This window comes from Patella vulgata, chromosome 2, assembly GCF_932274485.2.
Source record: "Patella vulgata chromosome 2, xgPatVulg1.2, whole genome shotgun sequence".
In the NCBI taxonomy this organism is placed as follows: domain Eukaryota; kingdom Metazoa; phylum Mollusca; class Gastropoda; family Patellidae; genus Patella; species Patella vulgata.
Window position 1 is genome coordinate 14,941,568 of NC_065880.2, and position 18,308 is coordinate 14,959,875.

Consider the following 18,308-nt stretch of genomic DNA (forward strand, 5'->3'; position numbering starts at 1 on the left):
TCCTCGAATAAAAAAAAACAACAACTACAAACTTAATTACCTTTACCGAAAATTCCCTACTTTTTAAAAATCGTTATGGACACATCCAATAAATGACTAATTTAATCGAGTCTATGTGTCACTTGTCGTTGTCGGAGAGATTTATTCCCCTTCATAAAGTTTTGGAAAGTCGTCTGGATTTTAGTTACTTGTATTTAAGTAAAAATAATGAAGACATTCGAGTAGACTTAATTTATAAATTACATAAAATAACATAATTATTGTAATTATAAGAATAAAACCCCAAATAGATCACGCCAGATATTATATAGGGTTGATGTATTTGGACTAGGTTCAAAATTATCGAGAAAGCCCACAGTATCAGTAGGGTTCATTTTAGAACTTATGCATTTAAAATAAAATAAAAACTGAATTAGCTAGTGAAAGTTAAAACAATCTGGTTAAAACACAGATCCTATTTCTTTTCGTTTTTATAGTTCAAAATTTCGTTTTACTTGTCTTTACTTCATGTAGTGTAGGCCATCGAAAGTATAAAAAAACGAAACGAAATATAGATCTGTATTTTAATCAGATTGAAGTTAAAATTATTAAAATAAGAACGAATCCAAAATATCGAACTAGCTATACGAAAACAATAAAGGAAGATAGTTGTTTGTTTTTTTCTGCATGCTAATGCATCACAAAACAGACGAACTCGTCAGTGCTAGCTCTAAAATTACTATCATCAAATCCCATAGAGCACTTTGTAGATGAATCCATCCAGGCTATTAACAATTCTATTACGAAATCTTCCCAAACTTCCAATTTGCTGAAAGTAACTCCACGAAAATCTTTTCTAAAATTAATTTGAAATTTTTAAATATTGGCGTATAAGAAATGTACCCCCCCCCCCCTCGCACCCCTGAATTTAAATCGTTAGAATACAAATATAGCTTAAATTTGGCCAGTGAAATCGGGTTTTCTATTCTAAAAAGTCTCTAAGTTCTACAAAACAGCTACATAAAGAGAGCACTGGATTGATTTGTTTAGGAATCATTTTTTCCATTTCTGTTTTGTTTTTTTAAGGCCTATTTGATTGGAAAATAAATTAGGCTTTGATTGTAATGGCAGCTAAGATACGGGATATTTGGGTTTAAGATAGTGTATAATTGCAAACTCGAAAGTGGTTGTTATGGATGACAATTTTGTTGTGTATTGTGTATTGTGGGCCTAATCACTACTGTCATGTCAATTGGCTATAATATTAATGGTTAGAAAACAAAGACGCATAAATTTGTCAACATTTAATTGAAAGCGATAACCATCTTGAGTACAAAGAGACTTTGGTGTCGAGAGCCACAGTTAAGGAAATTGTGTCGATCATCCCGCGGGAATCGCTACCGCCCCCTAGCGGCAAATATATCGCATCTTATCTCACGTTCTTGTCGTCAGCAATACAATAAAGTGTTATGGACTTTAATACGTGGTTATTAAGAAAATATGAATATAACAGATCCATGATGCCAAGTGGGGTTTTGGTGCGGTGGTTAAGCGCCAATTACTGCTACGAGATATCGCATCAGCACTCGCATTAACAGCTCAAATCAATTTCGCATCGTTAACTTAGTTTTCTGTTAACAGCCATCGTCTTCCTATTACTGTTAAATCCTCGCCAAGAACAGCAAGCACCAGGATAAAACCAAACACGACAAGGGACAATTTTCCCTCGTCCTTATATTATAGCTCATAGCTGTATCAATTTGCTTAAAAGAGTTTACTAAGAGTTTGTGTTTGTTTCATCGCCGGGCCGCCATTAAGCATGTCTATTACCATTAGCAGACGTCGCTTCTGGCAATACAACTCGTCACTAAAGAGACCCCGCCATAACCTCGGGATCAAATCGAAAGTTCCATCAAAATATTAAATTTGGACGGAGAATGGTATAGATGTCCATAAAGCCGACTACATTCTTCGCTGAAGGTTCGTCTGGGGAATTCAGAAGCAGGAAAATTTGTGTTCGAGATTTTTACCACTCATCAGTAATATTGACGAGATTATCAAGCACCTTAAAAGTATATTTACATTATATTAGTCACCATTATCACAGCATCAAAGCTTTTTATATTTTAAAAACGCAGTTATAAAAATGAAATAGCTCCATAGACAATTCCCATTCCCTTGATAAACGACAACTTCTACATCTGCTAAAAGACAAACCGTCACAATTGCATCGCATTTGTTCATTTCAAACCAAGGGGAAATCGATTCATTTTTCCTTTATTTGGATAAATTAAAATTATAAAAGAAATTTGTGTTGATGCCAATTGTTCTTTAGTAAATATAGGTACCTTGGGAAATTTTGTTTAAACTTTCTTAATTGGCCAGGTGTCGATTTCAAGTTAAAATGTTTGGTAAAAAAAAATCTTTATAATTTTGACCGAACGAGTTTTCAACTTAAGTACTTCCTAAACTTAAGGGTAGTCCAGTCTTCGAGACGGTATAAGCATGCTTGGTGTGAATTTGTCGCAAAACTCTTCAAATTTTGTTTTTTGTTTCCATGATTTCTATAAAATGTCACACGTTTCTGTGGTTTACGTAGACCATCATACATATGTGGTTTAATGTCGATATATAATTCTTCACACCTGAAGACACACCTGAAGAAATTTATTATATTCTATTGAAATAATCTGTTCTTGAATATATTTTACCTATACTATGTGCAGTCAACCACCAGTTTCAAATATAAAACGGCATATTTGAAAGGTAAATTACCAAATAGGTAAATTATTCCATACAATAGACTGTATCACATTGTATCGATTTCAACAGTTGATAAGAAATTCATTTTTTATGTCTTTCTCTTTTTTTTCTTTATGAAAATAATGATATTTTAATATGAAAACTGCACATATCAATAAAATACTCTTAATGAACACGTAATAGACACTATTTAAATAGTTTTCAAAGCGATACGCATGCCATTTCCTCTTATATACGTCGGTCGTCGACTGAAGTCAGAGCATTATTTTTATTCGGTTGAACGACGAGGCATCAATTGGCGTTTGTCAGTTTCAATGAATATGAGTTTAGATATAATGATTGATTAGTGTAGGAATGGTTCGTAGATTCCATGTAGATGTCCAGGATACAGACCGACTATAAGCGTGTATTATAAGTACCAACGTTGGTTTCTCTGTTAGTTACGCCTATCTGATCTCAAGATTTGCTGAAGGGCTTGATCAGGCAGTGTTAAGACTTTTCTCAACATCTTTCTTGCTATTAATACAACACATGTACAGCTAGAAGTTGAGTCGGTTAAAGCGTGCGTCACTTGACGGTACTCGTGAAGAAATTAACACTAATTGTGAAACAAGCGTTCTCTCTCGTCTCACCGCAACGCACATGTATTAATCAGAAGACAAACCTCGCCGAGGTGTCGAATTCTGGATTTGCATGCTGATCTCGGTGCTTGCTGTATGTATGATGAGCATTCCATCGCAGTAAAGAGAAGAGGGCTCACCATTTCGCCATTTGTCTCCTTCATTAATGGGCACATGAAAATTCATGTCCATTGGCAAGACAGTAATTTACACCGGTGGGAGAGAGCCTCATTTATTTGATAGCTTGTGTTGAATAACTTGTGTGGACTAAAGTTTTCAGTGTTGTCGCAGCTTCTAAACATAGTGCATCTGCCTTTTGTTGTTGTTTTTTACGGATGAGACTTGGACTACGAAACGATTAACAATCATTATTCAATTAAGTGATTAATAAACTTTAATGGGAAGATAAAGCTGTTCTTTAGCACTTTGAACAATTGCCAGTCATTTTGGAAGAGATACAGCAAAGTTATAACTGATTTGTGTTTTTCACCAACTGAAACTTGCTCGGACTTTTTTGTGTACTAGCTGAACTTTTGAAAATTGTTATATGGTAATTTCGTCGAAGTGGATAAAAGAATGGACATGATATATTTTGGGGAGGGTGGAAGTTATCCCTTTAGAACGGGGTATAACTACCCCCAAGTGAACCCTCATTGTAAATACGAATTCCCATCAGCCTGCTCTTATGCGAACTTTAATCAGGGGGCCGAGGGCAATGGGTACTTCTCCCCCACCATGGGACCTTACGGGCCTTTCAGCCAAGCAGCAGCGGCGACGTGTGCCAGTTATTTTCAGAGAAAAGGTGGTAGAATAAAAGGTATGTTTTGGTTCTCTTGATTTTTATTGGGGAATTAATTAGAATTACATTTTGATAAACTGTTAGTGTTATTAAGAAAGATGGAAATGTTAAAAGGTCGGATAAGTATATAGTATTGTCTATAACACCATTTAACAATTAAATACGATTATTGAAAATCTATTTTCTTGATCGTATCCTGTTCCAGAAATTAGAGACAACAACTTGTTCTCTTTAACGTCGTCTAATTTAAGTTGTTGGATGAAAAAAGGCATCTAATATTTTTGACAAATGTATTGAAATTCACTCGAACTTAATAAGCATTTTATTGATACCTGTCAAACTAAGGCATTTCACCTGTCACTCAAGTTACGATGTACGTTTCGTGGTTGTTAGCTTGTCTTGTCCCCCTTTCATGCTAATAAACCGAGTTGCTTCTTGATGGCAAATGTTTGGGTTATCACCGGCTACAAGTAACGTGGTATTTTTAAGCTATCGAAGCGAGACGTGGACTAATGGAGTCTCCTATATACTTATTTCCCGTCATATTGTTGTCGAAGATTGAAAACAGTTTGGGAGGAGCAGAACGACGCGGCTCTACGGATATGAGCCAAGTGCAGTTTTTCAACTTCTATTACTTTTTCTCGTGAAACACTATCTCCAATTTTATGTTTTTGTTGATCTCTCTGGCAAGACTTGGCTTAAGTTGTAATTAATCTGGAAATAAGTGAAAAGCGACCATAATAGAAGGGAAAATAAAAGCCGATTGGTTTTAAATAATGACGATATAATTGACTTTCTACGATTATGTTGACCAAAAGTCTCTTAATTATCTCTCCAATATCTCCTTTTTAACGACTATTTTGATTTGATCAACGAAAAAAACTATATACAAGTTATTATTCTAAAAAACCTAAACTAAATTTATTCCGGTCTTTGAGTGAACAAATTTACATTTCTCCAATTAAAAATATATATATATATATATATATATTTGTTAATGAAAATTGTGTTAAAATGTGTTTTTATTATCCGGTCTTCATTATCCCGGTTTGTGCATAAAAGTAGGACGTTAAACCCCATTTTATTCAATCATTTTTATTTTCCCGCGTACTTTTATAACGTATAAATGTGCTAATGGCGTATAAGGGAACAATAAACCAATGATGATATCGCTTGGATTTATTAATTAATTGTAAATATCATTTAAATTGATCATTAACGAGAATTGACTGTTCCCTCAGACTATTGGCGATGTCACTCATTGTTAAAATAAGTAACTATGCTGATATATACCTTTAATTAATACATTTAATTACCTGGATTTTAATTTACAGACGCGTTATGAATATAGATTAAAATACTGATTTAATATGCAAAATAGAGCTTTAAATTAATCTCAGTCTTTATTAGGAAAACAGATCTCCATCAATATATCTAATTTTAAATATACTCCCAATAGAAAAAATGCAAAAAAAAAAAAAGTAAATAATTTATATTCACATAGTGTAAAGTTTCAATTTATAAATTCAATTGAATAAAAACCACTCTTTAAAAAAATACACAGAACCTAATGATCCCGTTACAAAAATAAATTCATTAGTAGTAGTGAAAGTGAGTTATATCGGAATCTATTCAATATTTGACATCCTAACTTACATTTTTTATTCTATAATATCTTGTATAATTTTTGTAATGAGTTGCCGAGTTAATATATCGCTGACTTCATGATTTTTCACGCCTTTTGGAGCGGTTGGAAAATCAAATAATTTTCTAAATTAATTTACTCGAAGTTTTTTTCATCCTCTCAAAAATCTGTGTTTGAGCGACTGTAAAATAACTGTCGCAGATCCATTGGACAAAAATTCCTTTTTTTTTCCACACAGTAACTAATGAACGATGTTCTTCAAACTCTACATATAGGCATCGAAGCTGATAATTTTCAGACATGCATCGTGACTGATATGTTCAGATTTAATGTTATTGTCTGTTGATTGGGGAAACGAACGGGAAAGCTGCAGATCCCCTTAGGCTTTAGAAGAGTCTGGAGGGAGGGCCATCGTTCCGACCCTCATTGAAGTTCCTCGAGGCGAAACCTCGCGGAAAATTAGCCGCGAGACGAAACTTTGTCTCGAGAGGCGCGATCATTATATAGCGGCAAGAACAAAAACAATCGTTGGATAAAATAACTGCTTTTAGAATCCACAAACGAAACGCAATTCCATATAACTAATGGCGGTAATAAAGGAGATATATCATTTGTGGTTGTAGGCCAGGGTAATGATGATTTAATAACTGAAATTATATTGATATCAAAAGGAATTAAGATATCCTGCTCAGCCAAATCCCAGACACAATAAGGGGATATTAATTTTCTTACATTCATATCTGAAAAAAAATCACCCGCATTTATTTGTGGTAAGAGCGGAACGAAGCTTATTCTCCTAGGCGAACTTCTTTTTTCATCTATAAGCTTAATGAATGCTTTGTTATAATGATATATAGATGGCAGTTTCTATCTCATTATTAACTATATAGAAATTAATCAGAGAAAAATGTTTTTATTTAATTAGTAGAATATAACAATCTTTAAATCCTAAATCAATTGTTTCAATATAAGAAATCGTCTTGCTATCACATACATTACTTATATCGCTTCCATCAATGTATCCCCCAAAATGCCTTTAATATAGGAGTCTTTGTTAAGAAATCTTGATTTTAACGACAATAATAAGCATGCCCTCAAATTATCCCCTGGGCGTTGGGTGGCCGAATGGTTAGCACGTGCGCGCTGTATCATAAGGTCTGCCGTTGAGTCAACTGGCGGGGTTTCGATTCCCCGGTTGTACGTGACAAGGAGTGGGGTCGCCTGTCCAACCTCGTGGGTTTCTCCGGGTCCTCCGGTTTCCCTACGCGCAAGCGAATTATTGAAATAAAATTGAACCACGTGTTTGTCCGAAAATGACCTAGTTGTGTCGAGTGGACGCTAAACCCATTTCTCTCTCTCTCTCTCTCTCTCTCTCTCTCTCTCTCTCTCAAATTATCCCCCAAGATAAAAGTTGAAATTGTTGGTTTTTGTTGAATATTATAATTTTGAAATCATTTCAAATGAAATAGATTTCATGAAAGGTTGGATTTGTCAATCCGTTATTTTTCTGTGGTTAATATTTATATAAAATGTATATACCAATAAAATACTTGAGTGAACTATGGTCTTATTGTATATCGAACAATAGAAAATAAAGATACGCCTCTAACAGATCCTTCAGCTAACACAGTCAACTAACTCTATATAATATACAATAATATTAACATTAATCGTACAAGTGCTTTCATTTTATCATAATACAAATCAGTATTTTCTTAATATTCAAGTATTTACTCTCCGATTTATTCTCCGTAAATTCCATTATTCATAAATATATGAAGCCTATATATCTATTTCTAGAGCTGAAGTATTTGACACAGATCGGATTTAGGATTTTCTGGATTAAAGATACATTATGTAAGATTTAGATAAAGAGCTAGCCATTCTTGCTATAATAATTCGAAAATAGATAATGTAAAATGAATAATTTGAACATTTCATTTAAATTATTCTATTGCGAGCGAAGACATTAGCCTTTGAAGGTTTGACAAGACTTGTGCAATAATTTGAACCACCGTACTGGTTGTTCGAAGCAAAGTCTCGCTCCTCCATTTTTAACTTATATGGCTGAACTGTTTTAATCTATTTAATATCAGAGAAATCTGATGCCATCGAGAGTTGATTGTGGGCTGGATAAGTTAATTAATGTCTAATTAATAATTTAGAAAACATTCCAGGCCTAAAGAAAGACCTGCAATAGGCAGATTTAGCCCTTGCATAATGTATGTTTAATGCTTCCAGTTTAGAAAACCAACATCTTGAGAGGAAGTGGTATGAAATGTTCTAGACAGAGTAAACACACTGAATCTTGATACTTAAAAAAAAACCTGTTTGATTATGGCTAAATTAATATATTAACATTTTGTTTTGGCGCAACTTGAGAGTTAACAGGGCTGATTTTTTTTGTGATATTTATTACATTTTTTACAAGAATAAATTGACAAACATCCTCGGTATAGAAGGTCCAAGTACAGCAGGGGTAATATTATATAAATTGAATGTACCTAATCCTATTTAGAGACGAAAAGTTTTGAAATTAAAGATGCTCCAAAAATTGAGAACTCTGTTTCATTTGAATTTCATAATGAAGTTTTAACACCTCGGTTAGCAATTATTTAAAGTTGAACAATTTCACAAGAATTGGATTTACATTAAAACTTTACAAATTGTACTCAGTGAAAGCCATCAAAGTTTTACAATTTTGTAACAGTTTTATTTTCAAAATTTAACCGCTTTCACCGATTTTATAGGAAATACATAAAGCTATAGTCATTTGTTTGTATACAAATGGATTCTATGGATGTCATGTGTTAGTTATATAGTCAATGGTCACTTCGTTTGTCATGTGGCCGAAATTAAATAGTGACCAGTACAATGGTCAGCTAATAAAAGGCCAATGGAAAGTAATTTGTCTCCTAAAACTTCATCTTTTAATTTGCTTCGGTCAATGATGCTAGTCTAATACCCCTCATTCAATACCACATGTTGCAGTGGTCACTTAGTATTGGCCATAAAGAGATAGGCATGATTGACCATTGGGCAGTAATGAGTACTGGACATAGTTATTGTACTGACCGCCGTTTTGTAAGAATTTTTGTCAGGTGTCGTTGAGTCAATTAAAAAGTAACAATACTGTTCAATAAGGTTAGAATAATGTGGCTCTTCTTTTCTCCTCCCTCGGCGATTAAACGATTTAAATGACGTATCATGTGTAACCTTATACATATATGATTACATCTGTGTTTATGTTTTAGTGACACAAGGGAACAATAGAAGAGGCATGTATATGTCGTTTATATGATTCATTAAGAATATATATTGCCATCCGATCTACATAATCATTATGCATTGCAAACATTGATGAGCGAATAAGTTTTTGTATTGGGTTGTTAGCCGACATTGTCTTTTCAAGTTTTTGTTATCGTTCATCATAACTTTATGCTTGTTAATATTTGTATAGAATGTCGCATCGTTTAGATTAACCGTAACGATATTATAGAAATTGATATCATATTATTTGTATTGTTTTATATGCTAGTTTAGATCTACATTGATACTTGTTTAGTCAGTCATGTGGTATTAAGCATAGCGTATGATAGGACTCCATGAATCATTCTTTTCGATCATATGCGACACGTATTTACCATTTAATTTACATACGTTTACGTGTGCTCCTTTTTTTAAAAATAAAAATACATAAAAACAACATCAATTTCATCTTTCAAACGTCAAATAAGGATAACTTTAAAGCAGTCAAGTTTAGTTGGAATTTTAGAACTGTATGTCTAAATAAAATTAAGTCTTTTGTAGTGTGTGGCTTACTTTTTCTAGATCACCTGATAAATAAACTTCCTCAAACTTCAAATCATACTAAACTAAGGCTGCCTGTTTATAGTTAGCCCCGCTTGAGAATAGACACTAAGCTACACAACAGACATTTTAAGTCCTAAATCGACGATTTTAGCCGAAAACACCAAGTGTACTTCGAGAATTTTGAGAAGTAATTATTCTGATTCCATTTAATGGAATGGGGTAGGTTTATTTAGTCTTTGTGTGTATGCCAGATGTAAAACGGAGTAGAACCGCATTACAATACAATATACATGCACAACGGCGGTCATTCAGGACAGAGATTTATTTTCGAAGTAGATGGATCTGTTTGTGCAAAATGACTTCAAATAATAGTATCTCAGCAGTACCGGTTCCCATTTGAGAACTCCGTGTAGCTAACCCATTTTTGTTGTACTGTTGTATTTATTATGTGTGTTCACGTTAGTACTGGGCAGAGATAAATAAACTAGAAAGTCTATAAGTTGTAGAAGCTTAATTAGGCGATTTCAGTTCTAACCATCTTGAAAGTCGCTCGTGAATAAAGAAATGTTGTGAGACTTGGTGGAAATGTTTTCAGGGTTTATAGGGCTACCAAATTGGACAATTTGTCCTTTGAAAGAGGCCATAGTTTATGTGAGAATAAAGCCCTACCAGATAACTCCATGATTCTGTTAATTTATTCTGTTTCTTGCATTGATAATTTGATTTCAACTGTTCACACAAATCTGATCACCGTAAAATATTCAGTCATTATACATGTTTGGGATTGCCCAATATTCATGTACGATAGTTTGTTACAAGTGTTCAACATCAGCGGTGTCGTATGAACCTTGTCAAAGTTGTAAGGATAAGAGCCTTCGATACATTTTACAACAATGCATCCAGCATTATGAACTGTTAATGTACCCTGTTAATTGTCCGCTCCTCAAAATGAACAGCCGATTTCTCAATTGGATCAAGAGGGAGTTTTTTTTGTCATTTACAAATCGTTCTTTGCAATTTAGATTACGAATCCCCTTCTTAATCTGTTCTTTTGTAAGGACCGACGCTTCACAATACAACTTGTTGAAAATTCCATTTGGACCAGCATTTTAAGCGGCTGTTTTTTGTCCACTTACAAATAGAAGGGTCTAATTCCTATTATCATATAGATAGTCATAGATTGCCTCTCAATAATTTACCCTTTATTAAAGCCGCTATACATCACTCTGTGGGATTCGCCGCCTTCTTTATGCGAGAGAAAATTGTCATTTCTGAATTTGGCGCCATACGTGTCGAATCGCTGTTTATTTTAGCTCACGATTTTTTGTCAACAAATTGGTTTAATTCATAAGGTTGGGTAAGACGTTATAGCGGCTGTGTTATTTCTCTGCGTCATGTTAAAGAATGTTTTATATACTTCATTTGAGGCGTTATGATGCTTCTGGAAATTTGTATACATTTGTCGGCAAAAACATTCCAGCTATATGTTAGAAAGCCGATTAACTGAGATTGATATAAAATTGTGTATTATATAGTATGTATATAAAGACCGGTGACTGTATGTTTTGGAAATAAAATCACTTCCGACATTCAATACGAGATTGAAATAGTTAAATTCTTACTCATCTTGTTTATTTTACACAGTTATTGTTAAAGCAGAAATAATGAGATTGCAACTTTGTGCTTCATTTTTATCTCTCTGAATATTACGATTAAAGGAGCTAAATCTCTATTCTTTGGGATCTAGAAATTGACACAAATGGGTCACAATGCATATAATAATATAAAGAATGTCTATAAACTGATTTACATTCAATCGTTTCTGTTTTTACTGTAATTTCTAATCAGTTATGTTCGGCGAAATACGCCAGAAGTCACAATCGAATGGTAATCTCTAGAGTCTGTTTATTCCAGTCTACACCGATAGTATTTATTACGCATGCTCTCCAGATAAGAATATGGCGTCGCCGTTTGACATGACTTGTGAAATATGTCTAGCCTCATATTTCAAGTCCCTTGTTACAAATTGCGCTGAAACGCATTATGGTATACGATTCGTGTACCAATGGTAAAATGTTTATTTTGTCTCAAATATTGGATATTAGAAGCCCATATTTCCCCGGTAAGATCACAACATCAATGTTGATTTAAATTGACAAACAATTCGTGTTTTCAATGTCGAAGACTTTGGGTGATATTGAGTTAGAGACTTAGCTACTTTAAATATGGTAAAAAGTCAACGTTACAAACGTGAAATGAAATGGGTTTACGGTCCTACTGCTCTGCTCTGCCTGGGTTACGAACGTAATATTTAACTCCTAGTGAAATCACCAAAGGCAAAAATTCTTTAAAACAAAAGGCAAAATCGAGTAAATAGTAGGTGGGCCTCCTAAATGGAAATGATCAAAATAATAATAAAATTCAATAGGGGTGTGGTATCGGTTGTCAATAATAGGTATACTCTACCCCATGCGCGACACCCGTCACAACTATACTCATAGAGCCTAGATAGACTCAGTGAATTACAAGCAAGTAATCATAGAACTAAAATTTCTTGAATAATTTCTTGCATTTATTATCTCTGAATGTTAACAATATACCGTATACCAAGAAACCATTATATAGCGTACAAACTATGGCGTGTTATTCTTGTAAAACCATTTACAATGACCATCTGGGATATAGATGGAACTGTACACTAGAAGGCTTGGTATCAACAATACCAACAAATTGAAATTCGCTTCACAATCTTGGACTTTTATTGAGAATATCCTTTTAGTATTGTGTTGTTGGCCCACCCGCTGTTAAATATGTGATGGTACCCGCTTTACCCTGCTCTGACCAGAGTAGTAAAACATATGTTCCATTTTAAGCAAGCAAAAATACAGTCAAAAGATCCTAACAGTATCAGTGAGTCTGTCTTACTTCTTACTCTTGCCATGAACACCTGATAACACTTTTGATAAAATCCTATTTATAAAGTCCGCTTCTTATTTACTCGATTTTCACTTTCAATTTATGGACTTTTTGCCTTTGCTTATCCTCCAGAATTTATTACGTATTTGTATTTATACTGATCAACTCACCGACTTAATGTTTCATAATTATTTTAGGATATCAGTTACAAGTTTAATAGTAGACTTACCTTGCCATTGATGCCAATGATGTCCTAGTTAATTTGATGTATCTTCTAACCCTGAGAAAGTATTCTGTTATAATTTGTAAATCTACGGTTATCTTCTCCTGTTCTTGAGAATTAAAAATCACTGTTTGGATTATTTATTTATCAGATAATGAAATCATTGTCAACATCTTATTTGCTCTTTTATTGTTTTACAAGATGGCCGGCATATTTAATCTGCTGCCTTTCAATGGGCAATTAATCATTAAGATAAACATCGGAGTTGTGGGACTTTTCTCCTTAGGATGAAAGCGATCTATGAAAATTCATTTCCTTCTTCTTAAGGGATCATATAGATTAGGCTACCATGTGCTAAGGATTTACCTGGGATTAAACACCTTGTTTCTACTAATCCCTCATGGTATTAAATAATTAATTGTAACTGATTAAACTAGGTGTATATATCATTGTTAGGTCATTAGGAGAACGTTCAAATCAGATTGATATGTCAATGTGCAGATAACTCTAAAATACGCTCGAGGCGCTTAATATTAGCCGCTGGCTTAGCAGATGACGGTCCGGTGCTCAGATAGGCATCGGAGCGCGAACACTGGACTGATCGGTTTTTGGCACTTAAGGTGACCAGTGGATATCGATGCCCGAGTGATTTGGAAATGAGATTAAAGATTAGGACACTGAATCCAATGTTCTGTAACACCTTCTGTTGTATGAAGGTGATTTCGTTGTGTTGATGTCTTGCAATAACAAACTGTTTTTGCCTTAAATCTTTCGAGAGGTTTAAAATGACATAAATGTGTTGATACATGGGACTAATATGATTCTGTTTGGATAAATCCCATATTCTGTTGCACCCAACCTCCTTTTCTATAATTTCATTGCAAGTAATATTGAAATTTACAGTTACATATCTTTTCCATTTAAATTACCTGCAAATATTTCACTCTTAAAAAGGGTAGGGAAACTGACAGAAATGTTAATGAAGGCAATTTAATAAATTAGAATGAAAATAAAAAATCCCAACCTTTTTAACTAAAAGTCTTATTGTCCCATTATGTGTAATTTGTCCCTTATATAAATGTATACTTATGTCAGTTATTAGTTTCTTGTATATTTGACAGTTAAAAAGGGGTTATTATCGATATGTACACTTAGATAGAACTATATCAACAAAATACTTCTTAAAATATAATATAATAGCACTGAAATTGACATTCATCGTGAAGATATTTTACTGGTGACTGATCAACAGCCTGTAAGTGATTGACAGCCGTATCTGTCACGTGATGTCCATATACGGCATATGAGCGCGACACGATGGATTGCCCGAGCACAAATAAATTTCATGCAAGAGCGAAAAACGGGAGGTGCTTGGCGAATCGATAGGCTTCGTGATATGCAATCATTTGCTAAATCGCTGGTATTTCTTTGAATTTATGTCAAACACAGGGATGCTTTCTAATATTTCATGATCCGCGCTTGAACGGCTTCTCGTAAGCCAACACATATACGCTACAAGAAGTAATTGTGACAGGAGTGACGGGGCGAAACCAGTGTTCCACCACGACTCTAATCTATAGAATTGACGATTTATTCTGCTACCTGTATGTGAAAGGTGATCTCGACGACAATTAAAAGCACTTCCAATTGTGAAATTGCATACAGATTCGTAGAGGGTCATCGCACTCTCTTGGACTGGACGCGGTAAGGTGTCCTCGTTCAACGACGTTATATATCATAGTTTGATGACAAATTAACTAATAGATTATTCTATTCAATAAATTATAAAAATTTAAAAACACTGACAATGGACTTAGCGGCAGCTTATCGTTATCATCATCACCATCATCATCATCATAATGCCAATTTTTCTGTGATGGACTACTACCATTCGTGTAAAAGTAAGTGACATTCAGACATTATATCTATGTCAACCATTTTGGTTTTTTTATATTTTATTAATTATTTATAAATTCTATATTCAGTCATATCTAACTCATGATATCATATTCTGATATTCTGTGAGAGAAACATTATTTAAAACTGATAATGTATTATTTTGTATGAAAAAGATAAAGAGTCAACGCAACACTACTACCTCTGTTAAACAATATAACGGGCGTTATTTGGATTAATTTGATCTTTGGTTGTGGAAACTTAATACGTGTGTACACGCGTGTTGTGTGTATTCCTTGCATTATCCATGAGATGTATATCTACACACCATCGATGACATATCTACTATAGAGTTGAATTTACTTATGATTAACTTGTAATAATAATAATAGGAACCAAATAACATTAGTCATTGGCGGGTGAAGTAACTCATTTCGTATAGATATTCGACGAGTTGTAAAAATTACATTATTAGCTTTTCTTGTAAGGACAGTTTCTCTTGACTGACAGTTGTACTGCTTCAGTAAACTCGATTACCTTCTGTATTCAGATTCCCCTCACTATTCACAACGCGTACAATTCTTTTTTTATTTCCCCTCTTTTCTATCATTTTGTTGTCACATTTCCTCGGACTAGTATTTTCTCAGATTTGGTTTGAATTTGATGAGATTTATTTGGAATGAATTGAGTATTTCCCAAACAAGAATGAAGTTGTTCCGTATTTGAACGACGTTTCTCAATCAGTGGCTAAATCATTTGCCAGATTTCGTCAAATTTAGTCGCGACACCGTCTCTGTAATGTTATATACAAATCTTGTAAATCTACTTTGCTTACTTCATATTATGAAAATGTAATTGAATTTATAAGAACATAAGTTCAGTCATGTTCCTATGCTGGATGTCAGCAATTTCTGATGACGCTATAGGTATACACTGTAAGCATGTGAATAATACGTGTATTGTATGTTTATATCTATATTCTTATCTGATTATACACTGATGTAAAAATGCCATGGGGTCTGAAGTAATGCGCCTTTGATTAATATCTGTTTTATGAGTATTTTTAGGTCAGTATTTTAATACATTTTATAATGTTTATACAAGAAAAATTAAGCTAATAATAGTAACTTGATTTAAAAATAATTTTCAATTATTGAAGGTCCGTTGTATATTAATGATTTATATTTTTATTGTTTTGTTTTGTTTGGATACATCATGTGGGGTCCCATCTTTTGTGATATTTGTATTGTGGATCAACTGAAGATTAACATGCAATATACAGGGTATATAATTTTTACCTATATTAATAGATTTCTTTATGTAATAAATAGTCTATGAAATATAATATGTTATATAAAGTGGAAATCCGTAACGCCATAGTGAAGAGAGACTCATGTAGCGGTTAATAGTTTCAAAGATATCATCGAAATACTAGTCACACGGAGTTAGTGACGGGCAACCACTCGTATAGTTTCGCCGACTAGTTTTTAAAGCCTATCAATTTCAGGTGCGTTTTGTCGACAATTATTTGAACATGCATTGAAATGGCACATTATAGATTTTTATCGGATACGTGAAAAACTGACATCTGCAACAAAATGTCGTCTATTTACACATAATAAAAAGTATTTGATTTTTTTTTTATTCTCAGCCTGAAGATGTATATTGCAGATATATTTTTTACTAGAATTATACAAATTAAAATGAATTGTGTTAAATAATTGCAGAAATATTGATGTATTTCTTTTTTTTAAATAAGAAATATTCCGTTTTTAATAGATCACTGAAATGCATTTTTTTTATTATTTTATAGTATCCATAGCAATTATGTCTTTGTTTCCTTCGATGCATATTGAAAACCGAATATATCTAAGAATATATATTCTTTTTCACACGTGTTTTATTAACATTTATTTTTTCTTAATTTTTAAAAAATATAGAACAGGTAATATCTTTTCAAAGGGATTAGATTAGTAAATAGATATAATATTATTAGATTAGAGTAAAATGAAATAAGCTAATACCACCATTAGTCAAATGTAACTAAGCATCAACGAATGTGACATGCGGTCCAGCATATTGATGGGTGCCTTAAATTTAAATCCCTTTTTTAAAAAAATATGGCTTTGACCCTCAGGCTATTTTATAATACCAATGATCGAGGCAGTTTTGTTTTTTCAAAATGTGCTAAGTTTATTGTTGAGTGACCCGGAACCCTACAAAGAGCCGATTAGTCGAATAAGTGATTATATGAGACATTTAGGTACCTCCCCCTCACAGCGGGTCCATTACGCTCAAATATATTTTTCAGAGCCCCTTTAGTTGATATGACCCTCGGTACTCGCACTATTTAGGAGACTGGTCAAAGAGTTGGACGGTTCTGCCCGAGTGAGTTTAAGCGACCCGTACTTTGTCGATGACAACAAGTATTTAGTATCTTTTAATATTTTAGTCGCTTCGTGGCTCAGGTGCGGGACATACGTGTTTTACTATTTATAAAAAAAAGGAGACTGAACAATTTATACATCGTGAAATATGCAGACGAGTTGGCCGAACTTTAACCCGGCACCTCATTTTGGATATCGCTGTACTTCTAATTTTATGAAAGATCAGTTTTCAGGTAAAGCGACCATTTTTATATTTATAAATTATATGTTCATATATTGGACATATTTAATAATAACAATCAGAACAAATGCCATACTGATTTTTTTTTTAATATGGCCATTTCAAGATTTGATTTATTTTATTGTCAATTGATTCATTTGCTAATGATTTTTACGATTCGTTCTCAACCTCATTATTACACTAGTAATATGAGATAATTTAATAGTAATGTGTATAGTTTATAACTAGAGTATAATTTCACACGAGAATATATAATTTTATTTGAACAAGACCATTTACTTCATATCTGTTACAGCATCACCAATAATATAATATGGCGTATTTCTTCTATTTGTCTAATACAATTTAGCTTGCCATTTGTATAATTAATCGTGATTTACGCTATTTTCCATTCTGATTTTTTCTGGCTTTTTTTATTTGTGAATGAGCTTGAGTTACTTTTGTCTATAAATTCCTGTATTCCACATTCTCCTGTTAAAGTTATTGTGTTAAATGGTATGTGTAAATAAAATGTATTTCATTTGATTTGAATGAATATTTAAAGCCCTGTAACGCACTTAAGGGAATATCGGCTTGATTTAACGGCAAGTTTTCAGCGTTCGGTTTAGTTGACTCTCTTGAGGAAAAAATGGCTGACTTTTCTATACGTTTATTATGCTCAACGATGATAGTTATAGATACATAAGATACTTTGGTTTACATAGTTTACATATGTATGTACGATACGGAAACAACATTAGGTAACACAAGAGCTTTGATCTGTGCCTCTCGACGACTCCAATATTTATTTACACAGCGCCAATTGTTGTCTTTTTCTTACCGTTAAATACATACTATGTTTATTTCATATGCCTGGTAAACACATCAACGACAGGGTAATTCACTGTTTTCTAAACATTCGCATAACATTTGATGCTATGATTTTCTGCTTAGGTCTTTAGGAAGCGATAGTTTTTCTCTAGTGCGTAGAATGGTTTATTTTTCCTTCGCCTAAAAAAAGATCTGAGGAATGTATTTTTAGTAATT

At 33.4% G+C, this 18,308-nt stretch overlaps 1 protein-coding gene across 9 annotated transcripts in view; it reads left to right on the plus strand.

Moving 5' to 3' along the window:
- LOC126811343 (paired box protein Pax-5) overlaps positions 1–18,308 on the plus strand; it is an 81,070-nt gene that overhangs the window by 31,682 nt on the left and 31,080 nt on the right. The window contains exon 1 of one of the 9 annotated variants that reach the window (XM_050536860.2): positions 3,188–4,179. The exons of 2 other annotated variants lie outside the window; for them this stretch is intronic. In XM_050536860.2, the coding sequence (XP_050392817.1) occupies positions 3,939–4,179 (241 nt within the window). In that variant the 5' untranslated portion in view covers positions 3,188–3,938. Of the gene's footprint in view, positions 1–3,187; positions 4,180–14,222; positions 14,660–17,026; positions 17,275–18,308 lie in introns of those variants that run through there. 6 more of the 9 variants (XM_050536866.2, XM_050536864.2, XM_050536857.2 and 3 more) reach the window with 6 other exon arrangements.